Source organism: Lepus europaeus, chromosome 4 (genome assembly GCF_033115175.1).
Source record: "Lepus europaeus isolate LE1 chromosome 4, mLepTim1.pri, whole genome shotgun sequence".
Classification (NCBI taxonomy): domain Eukaryota; kingdom Metazoa; phylum Chordata; class Mammalia; order Lagomorpha; family Leporidae; genus Lepus; species Lepus europaeus.
In genome coordinates, this window is record NC_084830.1 from 99973787 (window position 1) to 99991706 (window position 17920).

At 49.8% G+C, this 17920-nt stretch overlaps 1 protein-coding gene across 1 annotated transcript in view; it reads left to right on the forward strand.

Moving 5' to 3' along the window:
* The first annotated feature begins 684 nt into the window (after nucleotides 1-684).
* The window catches only part of RUFY1 (RUN and FYVE domain containing 1), a 56262-nt gene continuing 39026 nt past the window's right edge, over nucleotides 685-17920 (forward strand). The window contains exons 1-3 of the mRNA XM_062188547.1: nucleotides 685-781; nucleotides 12729-12902; nucleotides 14074-14191. Coding sequence (XP_062044531.1) covers nucleotides 12743-12902; nucleotides 14074-14191 — 278 coding nt within the window. The 5' untranslated portion in view covers nucleotides 685-781; nucleotides 12729-12742. The remainder of the gene's footprint in view (nucleotides 782-12728; nucleotides 12903-14073; nucleotides 14192-17920) is intronic.

Sequence of the window (17920 nt, forward strand, 5' to 3'; positions counted from 1 at the left end):
AGGAGAAAAAAAAAAAAAAAAAAAAACTCTCCTGGCACCTCTGTTCCAGTTTGCTGAGCCGCCCATTCAATGATGGCTCGTTCTGAAGACTGCTACGAGAAGATGACAAGGTAAAAAATGCAAAATAGGAAATGAAAATTAAAAACAGGAAACAGCATCACAGAGAAAGTGAAGTCCGGGGCCCCAATACGGGCCAGGCTGGGTGTGCAAGGGTCCCGGGAGAGAGGAAGTTCAAGAAGAACTTTCCATGCAAACAGGAGCCCCAGCTGCCAAGGATGTTTCTTATTTTACAATTTGTCCTGGCCCTGAACGGTTTCAGAGTGAAAGAAAGGTGAAGACGGCGGCGAGGAAGGAGAAGCACCTTGCAAGCACTGCAAAAAAATCCTGCCAAGATTCAGGCACGCCCGTCCGCACCGCCCCGCCAGGCCGCGCCCGCCCGCGCCGCGCCCACGCCCCGCCCACGGGCCACTTGACACGGCCAAGATGGCCGACCGGGAAGACGGCTCCCCAGCGGGGAGGGAGCCGGAGCCGCAGCCGGAGTCCGGGCTGGGGTCTGAGCCGGGAGAGGACTTCGAGATCGTGGACCGCGGCCAGCTGCCGAGCCCAGGCGAGCTGCGGAGCGCGGCCAAGCCGCGGACGGCGGCCGAGGGCTGGTCGGCGCCCATTCTGACCCTGGCGCGACGGGCCACCGGGAACCTGTCGGCGAGCTGCGGGAACGCGCTGCGCGCGGCCGCGGGGCTGGGCGGTACGGACGGCGGCGCGGACGGGGCGGCGCGCGCAGGTAGGGGGGCCCGCGGGCGAGCGCGCGGGGCTGCGCGGCGGGCTGGGGCCGCGCTCCCACACCCTGCCTTTTCGTGGCGCTCCCCGGGAACGGCCCCGGAAAGCTCCTGAGTTGGCTTTAGTAAGGCGGCGTAGGCGTCTAGGCTTCAGGAATCTGTGTCGGGTGTTTCCGTGCTTGGAGGCGCGAGGCCCCTGGTGTTTCCCGCCGGTCCCGCGTGTCCCCCGCGCACCCCGGGCTCGCCGTGGAGACCGCAGGCTTGGGCTCCGCCGCTGACGCGCGTGGGACGAGCCGCCACTGCTCCCGCCACGGCCCCGGTCACGCGGGCATCTCCGCAGACGGCTTTTCAGCGCTTGTGGTCTGGAGCAGTGTCGGCGTGAGAAGACTGGAAACATCCAACCATTAGGATCCTAACAAGCCCTCCAAACCAGATGTTTGGGCTGTGACGCCCCATACAGGAGCCACGAGCCGCGGGTGACATTCGCATGAAAAATTAGTTAACATTCCAAAGTGGAATCCCGTAATTGATTCAGTTTCAATTCCCAAACTCAAAGTGCATACAGCAACTTCTCTGTGTCGGTGGGCTTTGCAGCCACAGGTGCAACCGACCAACCGGAGATCAGAAATACAGTATTTGCAGTTTTGAGAAGGGTCTTGATATTGACCAGGCCAGTGACAGGTGACATTCGTAATCCCTTTTATAAAGGGGGAGACTTCCACCAAATCAGGATACCCCCGGAGCCACGCTCTTAGTCACCACCCCTCCCTGCCTGTCTCCTTGATAACTTTATATAGTAATATATACTATATATAATATATATAATATGGACTTTGAAAACTGGTCAATTTAAAGAAAGTGGTAAGTGGTAACTGCCACTTGAACTGGCAAAAATTGTGAACAAAAATGAACATGGGGGGGGGGGGGCTGGTGTTGTCGCACAGCCAGTTAGCTGGGAAACGGCATCTCTTATCTATCTAAGCACCACTTCCGATCCAGCTTCCTGTTAATGCGCCTGGAAAGGCAGCACACGATGGGCCCCTGCTGTCCATGTGGGAGACCAGGATGGCATCTGAGGCTCCTGGCTTCAGCCTGGCCCAGCCCCGGACACCGCAGCCATTTGAGGAGTAAACCTGATGAAAGATTTTCTCTCTCTCTCTCTCTCTCTCTCTGTGTGTGTGTGTGTGTATCTCCTGTAACTCTGTCTTTCAAATAAATACATCTTTAAAAAAAAAATTATGAACATGGCTTCCTGGCCGGTCCCTGGAAGATTTCAAACCCTCAGGTAGGACAGGAGCGGAGGTGGGGAGGGAGCCAAGTGTGAGCACCACCCTCTGCAGAGGCCTCAGGAAAACTGGTGGGGAGACAGTGGCCAGCACTTGTGTCAGGCCTGGGGCAGGTGCCGGCTCCTCCTTTCCCATTGCTCTGCTGAGGACAGGGTGATTCTCAGAGGGCAGCCACCAGGCGCAGAGCTTGGAGAGGAGGTGTGCTCCTGCTAGGAATATTTTTGATGATGGCAATTACAGGACAATACAGTGGAGTGTTGTGGGATATATGGCATATTTGCTTTAAGATGTTATCCCACATGGGATCTGTTTGGTTTAGGGGATTTTTTTTTAAGTCAATAAAGCCACATGATTTTTTTAAAAATGTGGCTGGTGCTGTGGCGTAGCGGATAAAGCCGTCACCTGCACTGCCAGCATCCCATATGGGTGCCAGTTCAAGTCCCGGCTGCTCCGCTTCTGATCCAGCTGCCTGCTAATGTGCCTGAGAAAGCAGCAGAAGATGCCCAAGTACTTGAGCTCCTTCACCTATGTGGGAGACCCAGAAGAAGCTCCTGGCTCCTGGCTCCTAGCTTCAGACTGGCCCAACCCCAGCTATAGCAGCCATTTGGGGAGTGAACCAGCATATGTTAAGATCTCTGTACCTCTCTCTGTAACTCTGCCTTTCAAATAAATAAATCAGATCTTTAAGATCAAAAATAAAAATAAAAATCCAACCATGCAAAAGAACATTCAATGTACAGTAAGTCCTCCTTGCAAGAAACCGTCCCACTGCTGTGTCTTTACAAGTGCTTGCATGTAGCACGGGTGCTTTCCTCTCTCCCTGTCTTCACGCCATCAGCATGTACACAGGAGGCACTACCACTTGTTTGTCGTGATGATGAGTAATAAAGGATGAGTAATAAAACATGTGCTTCCAAGAAGGAACACACCAAGCATTGGGTCTTTCTTGTTCATGGGTGTTCAAAAAAAAAAAAAAGTACTCTTTTATTTTGAAATTGTTCAACTAAGTCTTTGTCATCAGATCAGTGGTGTGGATTATGCCTGCTTCCATTCTTTGCCACACATTAAAATACCCCTGCAGGCAGGCATTGTGGCATAAGCAGGCTAAACCACCGCCTGTGATGCCAGCATCCCATATCGCCACCAGCTTGCTCCCATCTGCTCCACTTTCGATCCAGCTCTCTACTAATGTGTCTGGGAAATAAGTGGAAGGTGGCCCAAGGGTCTGGGTCCCTGCACCCACGTGGTAGATCCAGATGGAGTTCTAGGTTCCTGGCTTCGGCCTGGCCCAGGCCCAGAGGCCATTTGGGGAGTGAACCAGCAGATATAAGATCTCCTCCCTCTCTCTCTCTCTCTCTCTCTCTCTGTAACTCTGCCTTTCAAATAAAATAAATCATACAAAATAATGTCCCTGCTGCAGAAGTACTACTCTTTCCAGAGTGAAACACTGCAACTTTTTCCCCTTATGTTGCCAAATTCTGATTAAGCCAAAAACAATCAGGAAAGTGGCAAAACATGTCTCTATCAGTACCGTACAGGATAACCTCAGCCTGTGTCATGTCATTGGAGACACCAAAGGGCTCCTCCAAATCAAAAATGTGAAGAATCTAGTCATTCTTGTGTAATTCAGAACCACTCCCTGCCCCAGTGTCCCTGGGACCTCTCAAGACTGGGCATTTTCTGTCCAGCTCAGCTTACTGTTTGTGTTGCGGGCCCAGCCCCTGCCGACTGTTGAGCTATGCACTTAATGCAGAACTTTGCTGTGTCCCGACACTTGTGTGCTATGTCATTATTAATCACGCCTAGCCTGGCCAAAGTCACAAAGCCAGTAACACCGAGAGGAGGGCTAAAACACGGTTCCTGCTCTAACTTTCTGAGACTGTAAATTGAGTGTAAACAGGACAAGGCGCCCAAGAGCACAGGATGGGTGAGCTGGCGTTCCCAGGGACGGCAGTCGCTGCAAGCTGCTGCTGCCCGCCTCTGCTCACTTGCAGCTCTGGACTGCACAGCTTTACTCACATGTGTTACCCATCAAAGACATCTCCAACTTTTAAAGTTGTTACATAAAATTCTTGACCAAAATTTTAAAGCTGTTCAGAGTACATTTTTCTAGTTTGTAATGTACTTCCTCCTGGTCTCCCATGCGGGTGCAGGGGTCAAGCACTTGGGCTATCCTCCACTACCTTCCCGAGCCACAGCAGAGAGCTGTGAGAACCCGATGCCCATATGGGATGCCGGCGCCGCAGGCAGAGGATTAACCAAGTGAGCCACAGCACCGGCCCCAATAAATCTTTTCTTTCTTTTTTTTTTTTTTTAGAGAGATTTTATTTGTTTATGTGAAAGGTAGATATACAGACAGAGGGAGAGACAGAGAGGTCTTCCATCCGCTGATTCACTCCCCAAATGACTGCAATGGCTGGAGCTGAGCCTATCCAAAGCCAGGAGCCAGGAGCTTCTACCAGGTCTCCCACATGGGTGCAGGGACCCAACTGCTTGGGCCATCTTCTGCTTTCCCAGGCCACAGCAGAGAGATGGATTGGAAGTAGAGCAGCCAGGACTTGAACCAGTGCATAGGGGATGCCAGCACTGCAGGCGGTGGCTTCACTCGCTACACCACAGCGCCAGCCCCTGATAAATAATCTTAAAAATAAATACCAGAGGCTGGCGTTGTGGTGTAGCAGGTAAAGCTGCCATCTGTGGTGCCGACATCCCATATGGGCTCCAGTTTGTATCCCGGCTGCTCCACTTCCTGTTCAGCTCCCTGCTAATGGTCTGGGAAAAGCAACAGAAGATGGCCCAGGTGTTTCAACCCCTGCTACCCACTTGGGAGACCCATTGAAGCTCTTGGCTTCAGCTTGGCCCAGCCCCAGCTGTTGCAGCCAATGGAGTATCTCTCTGTTGCTCCCTCTCTCTCTCTAACTCTGACTTCCAAAATAAATAAATAAACCTTTAAAAATAAATGAATTTTAAAAATAATACCAAGTTATTTAACATCAGAAAATTTTACATTTCTCTTTTGTTTCTTTTTTATATTATTTTTTATTTTATTTATTTTTTTGACAGGCAGAGTGGACAGTGAGAGACAGAGAGAAAGGTCTTCCTTTTTCTGTTGATTCACCCTCCAATGGCTGCTGCGGCCAGTGCACCACACTGATCCAAAGCCAGGAGCCAGGTGCTTCCTCCTGGTCTCCCATACGGGTGCAGGGCCCAAGCACTTGGGCCATCATCCAGTGCACTCCCGGGCCACAGCAAAGAGCTGGCCTGGAAGAGGAGCAACCGGGACAGAATCTGGCGCCCCGACCGGGACTAGAACCCAGTGTGCCAGCGCCGCAAGGCGGAGGATTAGCCTATTAAGCCACAGCGCCGGCCTTATATTATTATTTTAAAGAGTTACTTTATTTATTTGAAAAACAGAGTTACAGAGAGAGGTAGAAACAGAGAGAGAGGCCTTCCATCCTCTGGTTCACTCCCCAGATGGCCACAATGGCCAGAGCTGCGCTGATCGGAAGCCAAGAGCCAGGAGCTTCCTCTGGTCTCCAATGTGGGTGCAGGGGCTCAAGGACTTGGGACATCTTCCACTGCTTTTCCAGGCCATAGCAGAGAGCTAGATTGGAAGAGGAGCAGCCAGAACTAGAACCAGCGCCCACATGGGATGCCAGTGCTGCAGGCCAGGGCTTTAACCTGTTGCACCACAGCACTGGTCCCATATATATATATATATATATATATATATATATATATAATTTATTTATTTGAAAGTCAGAGTTACACAGAGAGAGAAGGAGAGGCAGAGAGAGAGAGAGAGAGAGAGGTCTTCCATTCACTGGTTCACTCCCCAATTGGCTGCAACAGCCGGAGCTGCACCGGTCTGAATCCAGGAGCCAGGAGCTTCCTCTGGCTCTTCTTATGTGGGTTCAGGGACCCAAGGACTTGGGTCATCTTCTACTGCTCTCCCAGGCCACAGCAGAGAGCTGGATCGGAAGTGGAGCAGCTGGGTCTCGAACCAGCGCCCATATGGGATGCTGACACTGCAGGCGGCGGCTTTACCCGCTACGCTGCAGCGCAGACCCCCCTTTTATTTGTTAAACATGAATTTCCAATCCACCTTTGCCACAGAATCTCAGAAAGACAGAAGGAGAGAGACACACAGAAAGAGCTATCTTCCACAAAGCTCTCCAGTGGGGCTGGGGGCCTGTGGGCCCCTCATAGGTGGTGGAATGTCCTTTACAAGCAAGCTGTCAGCTGTGGCTAGAATACCTGTCTCCAGTCCAACTGGCATCTCCCCCACTGACAGCTTCTTTTTTTTTGACAGAGTGGACAGTGAGGGAGAGAGACAGAGAGAAAGGTCTTCCTTTGCCGTTGGTTCACCCCCGATGGCCGCTATGGCCAGCGCACCGCGCTGATCCGAAGCCAGGAGCCAGGTGCTTCTCCTAGTCTCCCATGGGGTGCAGGGCCCAAGCACTTGGGCCATCCTCCTCTGCACTCCTGGGCCACAGCAGAGAGCCGGCCTGGAAGAAGGGCAACCGGGACAGAATCTAGCGCCCCAACCGGGACTAGAACCCGGTGTGCCAGCGCCGCAGGTGGAGGATTAGCCTATTGAGCCGTGGCGCCAGCCCTGACAGCTTCTTGTGCTGCATGTATGACCTTGCAGCTTTAAACTGCACCTTCAGGGTGGGTGCAATCTTTCACCCAGAGCTGGCAGGGGAAGGGCTGAGCCCCTGGGGAGAGTCAGACTGGTCCAGGAGACTCAGGCTAGCTTGTGTGATGTTGTGGCTTTAAATCACACCTCCAGAGTGGCTGCACTCTTTCAGCCAGGGCTAGCAGACGAGGGGGCTGAGCCCCTAAGGAGATAGACAGTCTCCAGGAGACCCCCATTATCTCCATGAGCCCCAAGCCAATCAACATATATATGTGAAACCCCCTGTCCAGTGGGCACCCCCAGTAGGAACCCAATGAACAGATTGTAATGACTTAAAAACTCAAGACACTTCCTCAAAGCCAGTGTCCTGCTCAGGCACTCCGCCTGCTCTCCTCGCCGACCAGATACTTTCTCTGTCGCTTGCCAATCAAAAGTTTCTTTTCTGTCTAATAAAAGTTTCTGCCTCTTTGCAAATTGCCTCCCGGCTTTTTATTTCTATACCAAGCTGAGAAAAAGAACTCACGAGACTCACTTCAGCAACCGCCCTCCCCTCCACAACCTGTAACATTGCAGCTACTGATTCACTCCCCAAACGCGCACAACAGCCAGGGCTGGACCAGGCTGAAGCCAGGAGCCGAGAACTCCACCCTGGTTTCCCACGTGGGTGTCGGGCCCACATACTTGGGCCGTTTTCCACTGCTTTTGCAGGCACTTTAGCAGGGAGCTGGATAAGCAGCAGAGCAGCCAGGATGCACAACTGGTACTCCAGTATGGGATGCCGGCATTGCAAGCGGCTTAACCCGTTGTGCCCCAACACCAGCCCGTGTTCACAGAATCTTAACATTTGAGAGGCAGAGAGGTCTTCCATCCACTGGTTTACTCAATAAGAGGCAGCAACAGCCAGAGCTGGGCCAATCTGAAACCAGGAGCTTCTTCTGGATCTCCCATGTGAGTGCAGGGGCCCAAGCACTTGGGTCATCTCCCATTGCTTTCCCAGGCCACTAGCAGGGAGCTGGGTCAGAAGTGGAGCAGCCGGGACTCAAACCAGCACCCATATGGGATACTGGCACTGCAGGCGGAGGCTTACCCTACTAAGCCACCGCACTGGCCCCTAAAATCTTATATATTTTTTTTAAAAAGTGTTTTTGGTCATCCTGTTATACAACTCAGCAAAAATATATAAATAAATTAAAATTTAATAAGCTTTTCTGAAAAAGCTCTAGATATATAAAAATTTTTCTTCTGGAATGAATTATCTTTGAAATCATTAGAATACTACAATGATAAAAAGGAACATTAATACAATTTTTAAGATTTATTTTATTTATTGAAAGAGTTACACAGAGAGAGGAGGAGAGGCAGAGAGAGAGAGAGAGAGAGGTCTTCCATCCTCTGGTTCACTCCCCAGATGGCTACAATGGCTGGAGCTGTGCCAATCCAAAGCCAGGAGCAAGGAGCTTCTTCTGGGTCTCCCACACAGGTGCAAGGTTCAAGGATTTGGGCCATCTTCCACTGCTTTCCCAGGCCATAGCAGAAAGCTGGATCAGAAGTGGAGCAGCTGGGACTCAAACCGAGGCCCATATGGGATGCCAGTATTGCAGGCAGTGGCTTTACCCGCTACGCCACAGTGCCGGCCCCATACAATTTTTATAATTATTATCATCCATAAATCTTTTGAGTTGCAGCTCTTAGTGAGCTGAATGATGCTGGTTTTTATCAGTAGCCTCTATCTGTAGATAAATATATGTAATTTCCTGCGAAAATACAATAGAATTCAGCATCAATTTTTGTCCTGTTTTGTTTTTTATAGGTGTGATCCCTGAGAAACCTAGTTCACATAAATAAAAAAAGGAGAGTTTTGTTATTGCAGTGTAGTTTATCTTTGACCTCTTTCCAAATTATGTACTCCAAATCAGCTTGCTGTAGTACCAAAAAAATTTTTTGGTTCTTTTATTTTTGTTCTAAGCAAATATTTGAAAATCAATCATCTTACAAAAGGAAGCAACACAGCCATATTAAAGACATTTCTCAACTTAGCAAACAATAGTTGCTATTCTTAAGCACACTGTTTAAGATTTATTTCTTTTAAAAATCTATTATGTATTTGAAAGGCAGAGTTGGAGAGTGAGGAAAGACAGAAAGCTAACTTCTGTCTGCTGGCTCACTCCCCAAATGGCCACAGTGGCAGGGCCAGGCCAAAGTCAAGAACCTGGAACTCCATCTGGGTTTCCCAGGTGGGTGCAGGGGTCCAAGTGCTTAAGCCATCTTCCATTGCATGCCCAGGCGCATCAGCAGGGAGCAGCTAGGACTTGAACCGACATTCAAATGGGATCCCAGTGTTGCAGGCCACAACGCTGGCCCCAGGCACCTTATTTTTCAGAATATGCAGAATGGTTGAGGTAAATATCACTATTTTACTGCACCATTACCAATACAATACTTTTTTCTAAGATTTATTTATTTAATTGAAAGTTACACAGGTAGAGAGAGAGAGAGAGAGAGAGAGAGAGAGGTCTTCCATCCACTGGTTCATTCCCCAAGGGCTGGAGCTGCACTGATCCGAAGCCAAGAGCCAGGAGCTTCCTCCGGTCTCCCACGCGGGTGCAGGGGCCCAAGGACTTGGGCCATCTTCTACTGCTTTCCCAGGCCATAGCAAAGAGCTGGATCAGAAGTGGAGCAGCCGGGACTTGAACTGGTGTCCATATGAGATGCCGGCACTGCAGGCAGCAGCTTTACCTGCTACGCCACAGCACCGGCCCCAATACAATACTTTTTGACAAAAGGTTTATCATGTCATTCAGGTCCATTTTCACCAGAAACTCGGAGCTGTGGTTTTAGGTCATTTAATTTATGGGAAATGTCCATCCGGGTAATGGCACATCTTAGGGATGCCTATCAGGGCCCCTACCCCTGCCACAGTCTCACTTTTTGCAGTGTCAGTCACCTGAGGTCAACCCTGAAAAGGTCTGAAAATATTACATGGAAAATTCCAGAAAAAAAACAACTCGTAAGTTTTAAATAACCTTTGCTACAATATATAATTGTTATATTTTATTATTAGTTGTTAATATCTCATTGTGTCTATAAATTAAACTTTCTCATCTAGATGTATGAAAAAAATATAGTGTATAGGGCATAGACTCATAGGATTTGTTATTATCCATGGTTTCAGGCATCCGTGGAAGTCTTGGAATTTATCCCTGTAGATGAGGGGGAAACTGTATTTGTAGAGGGAAACCATTTTTCTCTTTGAATTCAGGCTACTCAGCAGAGGTCTAGAGACCACCCCAGGGCAAGACCAGGCTTCATTAACTAAGTGCATTAACTCAGTGAGAGATCTTTTCACATGTTGTGACTTGACACAGCCTCAAGGCAGGTTTTATCTCCATGTGTTGCAAGAGACTTTTATTTTATTTTATTTTATTTATTTGAGAAGTAGAGTTACAGAGAGGGAGAGACAGAGAGAAAGGTCTTCCATCTGCTGGTTCACTCCCCAGAATGCCACAATGGCAGGAGCTGGGCCAATCCAAAGTGGATGCAGGGGTCCAAGCACTTGGGCCATTTTCCACAGCTTTCCCAGGCCATAAGCAGAGAGCTGGATTGGATGAGGAGCAGCTGCTGGGTCTCGAACCAGTGCCCATATGGGATGCTGGCGCCACAGGCGGAGACTTAGCCTACTATGCCACAGCAATAGCCCAAGACCTTTGTTTTTTTTTTGTTTTTTTGTTTTTAAGATTATATAAAAATTTTTATTTATTTGAAAGAGTGACAGAGAGAGGGCAGGAGAGACAAAAATCTTCCATCCATGGTTCCCTCCCCAAGGGACCCCAACAACTGGTGCTAGACCAAAGCTGAAGCCAGGGGCCAGGGACTCCATCCTTGTCTTTCATGTGGGTGGCAGGGGCCATCTTCGGCTACCTTCCCAGGCCCATTTGCAGGGAACTGGATCGGAAGTGGAGCATCCAGGACTCAAACAGGCATTCCAGTATGAGATACTGGTGTCACAGGCAGCAGGTCTGGGACAGAAGAAAGCTGCCACCTGCATGTGACCTCCAGGGGCACTGAAGCCCACTTGGCCATAATAATAATAGATAGAGCAGGGGCTGGCGCTGTGGCATAGCAGGTAAAGCCACTGCCTGCAGTGCCAGCATCCCATATGGGTGCCAGTTTGAGTTTCGGCTGCTCCACTTCCAATCCAGCTCTCTGCTATGGCCTCAGAAAGCAGTAGAAGATGGCCCAAACCCTTGGGCTCCTGCACCTGCTTGGGAGACGTGGAAGACACTCCTGTCTCCTGGCTTTGAATCAGCATAGCTCCGGCTGTTACGGCCAACTGGGGAGTGAACCAGCAGATGAAAGACACCTCTCTCTCTCTCTCTCTCTCTCTCTCTCTCTCTCTCTCTCTCTGCCTGTCCTTTTCTCTCTGTGTAACTCTTTGAAATAAATTAATTAATTAAAAAAAATAATAATAAAACAATAGAGCACCTTGTTGATGCTTCAGAGGGGGATTCTAGCTTCCCACTCACCCATCACCTGAGGCACGCATTGCCACGTTCCTTCTCTCAGCTTCTTTTGCAGATGACTAGAGCAGAGAGAAGAATGTACAAGCTTAGGCACCTGGCCAGAAGCCAATATTCAGCTGCCCCCACCCCCCTACACCTGACTCCTCCTCCAGCCAACTCCAAAACACCCTCATTCAACAGAGCAGTTCTGGAGACCCGAGTTCTGCAACCCTCATCCTGTCAACAGGTTCTGTGTTCTCTTTCCTTCAATCCAAATCCTTGTCCTCATTATTCTGATCTGGTACCACAGTAACACTAGGAGACAATGGGTATGGGAAGTTGGGCTGTGGATGTCTAGCCTAGCAATGAAGACCCCAGCATCCTGTATCAGAGTGCCTGGGTGTGAGTCCTGACACCAGTGCCCTTTCTAGCTTCCTACCATTTGACACCCTGGAAGGCCACAGGTGATGGCTGCAAGTGCGAGGGGCCCTGGCACTCACATGAGGGAGCCAGGTTTGAGTTTTCTGCTCCTGGCTTTGGCCTGGTTCAGCCCTGGCTGTTGCAGGCATTTGAGGAGTGAACCAGCAGATGGAAACTAGCCTGATCTCACAAAAATTTTAATTTCCCTATACAAGAAAAGATGTTTAACTTCTGTACTAATTAGCTGCAAACTAAAGCAATCCGATCTCCCCACTCCAGCCCAAGTGGCAAATAGTTGAGTGTTAACACTGGTACAGGGCTAGCATTTGGGGTCTGAATTTTTTAATTTGTAGGATCCCACTTTCTTGGTTAGCACTTATCAGATACCAGATGTTGACTGTGGGCAGACTCAACTATCAAAACGAAGCGACGAGATTAATGGAACTGAAATGGAAACAATAGTTGGATTCTTTTCAATCTAACGATTTTACAAAATTGCAAAACTCGACTTGCCACCAGTCGACTTAGAATCAGGAATGGAGTGCAGGAGGCTTTCCTGCAGGGCCTGGGACTGACGCCGTCGGATCAAGCATAGGCTCGGAAGCCTTTTGGGAAGGGTAGCGACCTGTCCCCTTGGGACCTGAGCAGGCAAAATGGCGCCCGCGCGCCCCGTGGGCGTGGCCTAATGGGTGCATGGGGGGGTAGTTCGGGAACGGAACGCTCTCCCAGAACTCTCTTCTGGGTTGGGGCAGGACTTCCTGGAGTCTCCGCCCTTCCATTGGCTGTAAATGGAATACCGAGCGTGGGAGGGACCAATCGCGGCAAGTCTCGGTTGAGCCGTCGCCTTAGTAACGCGCATAGCCGACTGGGAGAGCTTCTAGAGTCGGAGCCCCGTGGTTCTCTTTTGACCTAGACCTAGGACGGTGGCGGTGGTCCCGGACCTCCGGAGACCAAAAACCGGTTGGCTACGAACCCCAGTGGCCCTCCTGCCGGCGCTGGCGTGCCCTGAGCAGGCTGCCTGGCCTGTCCTCCCTCCTTTACCCAGCGACCGCCTCTTCTCCAACCACACTCGGTCCGCTGACGAAGCTGTCCTTGGTCTGTCGCGCAGCGTCCAAGGGCCAGATGATGGAGGAGCGAGCCAACCTGATGCACATGATGAAACTTAGCGTGAAGGTCTTGCTGCAGTCCGCCCTGAGCCTGGGCCGCAGCCTGGACGCCGACCATGCCCCCTTGCAGCAGTTCTTCGTGGTGATGGAGCACTGCCTCAAACACGGGCTGAAAGGTGCGCAGGGGGGGGTGGGGGGGTGTGGGGCCCGGCCGGGTCTCTGCGCGCATTTCCTCGCGGGTGCGAGCACCTGCAGTGTACAGAGCAGAGCCCCTGAGCAGGCGCGGCTCCAGAGCCCGCTGCCCGTGGCAACATGCAAACCTCCTAGACAAGTTTTCGTCTTCTAGTAGCCACGTTTTTAAGAAGGGCAAAAGGACAGGGGTGAAGTTAGTTTTAACGTATTTCATTGAACCCAGTATATCCAAAGCGGTGTTGGTTGACACGTACTCACTCAGTAGTCAAAAGCCTTGCTAGTGAAGAGTTTACGTTCCTTAACCAAGGCTTAGAGACCACACTTTGAGTTCCTGAGTTAGGTTCTGCAAGTTCTGAGCGCTCAGTAGCACGTGGGCAAGTGACTGCCTTGGACAGCACAGGCCTGGGATAAGACAGACAGTAAACACGGAAACAGACCTAATGCAAAGCACTACGAAGTCAGGGAAGCAGAACGGGCGCAGCCATAGAATCCAGGAAGGAACCTCTCAGCCAGGTGAAAGGCGAAATGTGCACTGAGCTCTAACAGAAACAGCAGCCATCCTTGCAGAGACTTGGAACAAGAGCCTTGCTACAGGTGCAGGGTTGGCTGGAGGAAGACTGCAGGGCCTCCAGAGAAAAGGGGAGCGAGGTCACAGTGAGAAATGGATTCTATTCTAAGCATAGTTGAAGGACTTTAACTGAGGGAGAAATGTGACCCAACTTGGATTTTTAAAAGAATGTCCAACTACGTTGATAACAGATTGTAAGGGTATGGAAGTGACAATATTAGGGTCCGAGAGACCAATGAGTCACAGCAGTCCGGGTGAGAGAGAGTAGTGATCTGAGACATCAAGCCTTGGTTTTACCATCAAAAGGGGCAAGGGTTTGGAAAGATTTCTCCGGTAGCTGTGTGAGACACTCACTTCCTTCGCTGGGCAGAACATGCTTGGAGGAGCGTTGCGGGTCAGATCAGAGAAGCTGTTGTTGGAGGGAGGGAGGGCCGATTCGCACTGGCCCTCTCCCCTCCCACAGCCTAAATCGGAGCTGAGGCAGTGGGACTCTGCAGCTGCCTCTTGGCTTTTGGGAGCGAGCCTGTGGGCCCTGGAGAAACTTTGCAGACTGTTCTCATGAATAACCCTTTTGTTTTCCCTTTTAGTTAAGAAGAGTTTTATTGGCCAAAATAAATCTTTCTTTGGTCCCTTGGAGCTGGTGGAGAAACTTTGTCCAGAAGCGGCAGAGATAGCTACTAGTGTCAGAAATCTGCCAGAATTAAAGTGAGTGAGAAGTAGTTCACGTTGATTTCTCAATTCCTTACTAATACAACTCTTTCTCATGTGGAGCAGACTGTAGCGTGAGGCACACAGATGTGAGCCCCAGCTCTGCTGCTTGTTGTTCACAGTCTGGAGCCAGATTTGCCCCTCTCTCAGCCTCAACATGGGGACCCTGCGTCCTGCTCGCCACCCTGGCTCAGTGCACTGAAAAGTGTTACGGACAGAGGAAAGAGAATCCTTGCTACACTCCCACAAGCTCTGCTTCACATACATCCGGCCATGTTTCTGAAAAATACACTTTTAGATAGATTTTAGATTCCAGGACGAGGGATACTTGTGAATAGACCAGGACCCAAAAATCATTTTCCCTGTCTGGATTTGCCCTTAGAACTCCAAATTAAAAGCTGGCCAGAACACCAATAAGGTGGCATCATAAAATCTGACGCTTAGAAGGGGACATAGGGCCCCTGAAACTGATTTCAAACAACCCTGCGCACTCTGCGGAGGACTGGGCCTTTCTGGTGGAGCCAGCCTAATCCATTTTCAGAGGATGACCACAGCCACGACCCCGTGTGCCTGCCGAACACCAGGCCTTGCGCCAAGGACGTCCCTCTTCATGCTCTGAGTCCGCCACCGTGACCCTCTAGGATAGCTGTTGGCGTCCCCACTCCCAAGTGTGGGAGGTGAGATGGAGAGCCGTGCAGCGACTTGCCCATGGTCCCTGAGCAAGTGAGTGGCGGAGCTGAACTCTGAATCCCACAGACCCCGTTGCTGCTGAGCCCTGTACACTGTTCTCAAGATCTGATGCTAACCTGCTGTCCCTGCCCCCGGTTCAGTCCTCCAGGCCTCTGCCTCGTCGGTTTAAAGCTCTCTGCCTGTGTCTGCCTCATTTATTGGCCGAGCTCTTTCATGAGGTGTCCCCCCGCACCCCTCCAGTCTTCTGCCTGCTTTCTTCAGCCGGTCTTTATAGAAACAGCCTCCTGTCCCCTTCCTGACCAGCTCACTCTCCCAAGAGTTAAAGCGCCCTGACAGAGCGCTCGGTGTTTGCTGATTTGAGCCGACCCAGGCTTCCTTATCGTACACGCCAAGTGTTTTTGAAGTTTTGCTGTGCTAACCCCGAGCTCTCTTGGCTAAGTGCACCACCTGTTTCCCTGTTGCTTCCGCAGGGTGCTGAACAAGCGGCAGGCTTACGTGAGGGAAATCCTCGCCTGTCACCAGAAGGGAAGTCCGTGGCTCCCTGCCCTTGACACCTTGGGGAAAAGTAGCCCCTTGGGAGCCACGTGGGAAAGGGCTGCTCTTCTGCTTCCTAAAGAGCTGCCATATTTTCACTGTTTCATGAAATAGTAACAGAAGTTCTAAAGTGCCTACGGTATTTTGGAAGTTATGACGTGTTTTTTGAGGGAGCCGGAGAGTGGAGGATGGTGTCTTTCCAGGTGTTGCGAAATGTGCAGGATGAATTTTGCATCCTGAAAGTAGTATCTATAGAGTTTTAACTCCCTCATCTGAGAGAGTCACTCCAAGTCTTTCCATGTTTATGCCTTGGTTTATTAGTGGATGTAACTTTACATGATAAATACCAATTTCAAATATTGGCACTTAAACCCAGACAAAGCGTCTGTCTTTTTTGAAAGTGAGAAGTAGCCTTTCTGATTGCCTAATTTTAATCAGACAGATGGAAAAGATTTCTGTTTCCATGTTATCCCATCCTAGGCGTCAGGTTGCAGTCATTCTGGGGGCAGCTGGGGACCATTCAACAGAATTACAGAGGTGTCTGCCCTTTGACCCTTTGACCCTTTGACCCAGCAATGCCACTTCTCGGCATTTTGTCCCAGTTTTAATGCATGAAAGAGACACGTGCAGAATTTTTCTATTGTAGCATTTTGAGTAACATCCTAGACAACAATAAGACAGCTAAATAACCCATGGTGCAGTCCAATAATGCAACACTCAAGCTGTAAAAAAAATGAAGAGTCCTCTGGGTACTGATACGCAAAGATTTTTTTTTTTTAAGATTTATTTATTTATATGAAAGAGTTACAGAAAGAGAGGGAGTGACAGAAAGAGCCTCTACTGGTTTACACCCCTGTGTAAATGGCCACAGTGTAGAGCTGGGCCAGGCCAAAACCAGGAGCCAGTAGCTTCTTCCAGGTCTCCCACGTGGGTGGCAAGTGTGTATGTTGCTGCTTTCCCAGGCACATTAGCAGGGAACTGGAGTGGAGCAGCCGGGATGCAAACTGGTGCCCATATGTGATGCCAGCTTCGCAGGCTGTGGCTTGACCCACTTTGCCAAAACGCCGGCCCCTGGAAAGATTTTTAAGGTGACCGACATTCAGTGAAATAAGCAAGTTGCAGAAGAGTACGTGTAATATTAATTTTGTTGTAAAAAGAGAAAAATAAGGTTTTGTATTTATATTTGTTTTCTATATATATATATGTGTGTGTGTATATATATATATATATATATAAATGTTTTGGAAGTGAACCTCAACTAAGAACACTATTAATGTATGGGGAGCAGAAAGGGAAGTGGAGAGAGTGTTGTGACTGTGTACCTTTTCATACTTTGTGGTTCTTCAACCAAGTAATTGTATTGCCCATTCAACAGGATGTATTAAAACTGTACATTCTGTTGTGTAGCCCTTTTTCCACTCGATATTAGACATTAAGCCTGTTCCCTTGTCAAATATTGGTCCACAATATTGAGAGATTGACTGTTTTGTTTTTTGTTTCTTCTTGGTTTTGGTTTCTCTTCTTCTTCTTCTTCTTTTTTTTTTTTTTTTTTTTTTTTTTTGACAGGCAGAGTGGACAGTGAGAGAGACAGACAGAGAGAAAGGTCTTCCTTTACCGTTGGTTCACCCTCCAATGGCCGCCACGGCTGGCTCACCGCGCTGATCTGAAGGCAGGAGCCAGATGCTTCTCCTGGTCTCCCATGCGGGTGCAGGGCCCAAGCACCTGGGCCATTCTCCACTGCCCTCCCGGGCCACAGCAGAGAGCTGGCCTGGAAGAGGGGCAACCGGGACAGAATCCGGCGCCCCAACCGGGACTAGAACCCGGTGTGCCAGCGCTGCAGGCGGAGGATTAGCCTAGTGAGCTGCAGCGCCAGCCTCTCTTCTTTTTCACAGTATGGTATGCTAGATGGAAATAGCCCGCTGTGCTAGAGCCATCTGTTTAAGCCGGCTTCGGATTTTGTGGTTGTCTTCACGTTCTCAGACAGCACCGCGGTGACCATCCCCAGATGTACAGCGCTGTGCCCAGCCTGGCTGATTCCCTCAGACTGTAGTGGAAGATGGAGAATTTTCCTCACCTGCCTTGTAGCAGAGCTGTGCTAGTTCATGGGTCAGCCTCCTTTCTCACGCCGTGCCAACACTGAAATCCTCCCTCCCCCTACTTTATTTCCTCTTTCTAACTCTGCCTTAACAGCATTTATTTCGAATGCATGTGTGAGTCCCAAAATCTTTTTTATTATTGAGGTGAACCCTTCTGCACCTGGCTCCTAGTTTCAGAGGGTGCACTCTGACCCTGAGGGCTCTTTTGGGTGGATGATTGCCTACAGCGTTGACTGCCTTCTTGAGTGTTACAATTGCAGCTCCTCTGCTCAGGATGGAGCCTTTTTTCCTTTAAACAGATTTATAATTCAGGTTTATAATTGGGAGGGTGTTTTTTTCCTCCTTTTAATATTTAATGCAAGCCTTTGGTTCGCATAGCAGGGCAAATGTACTTAACACAACTGAG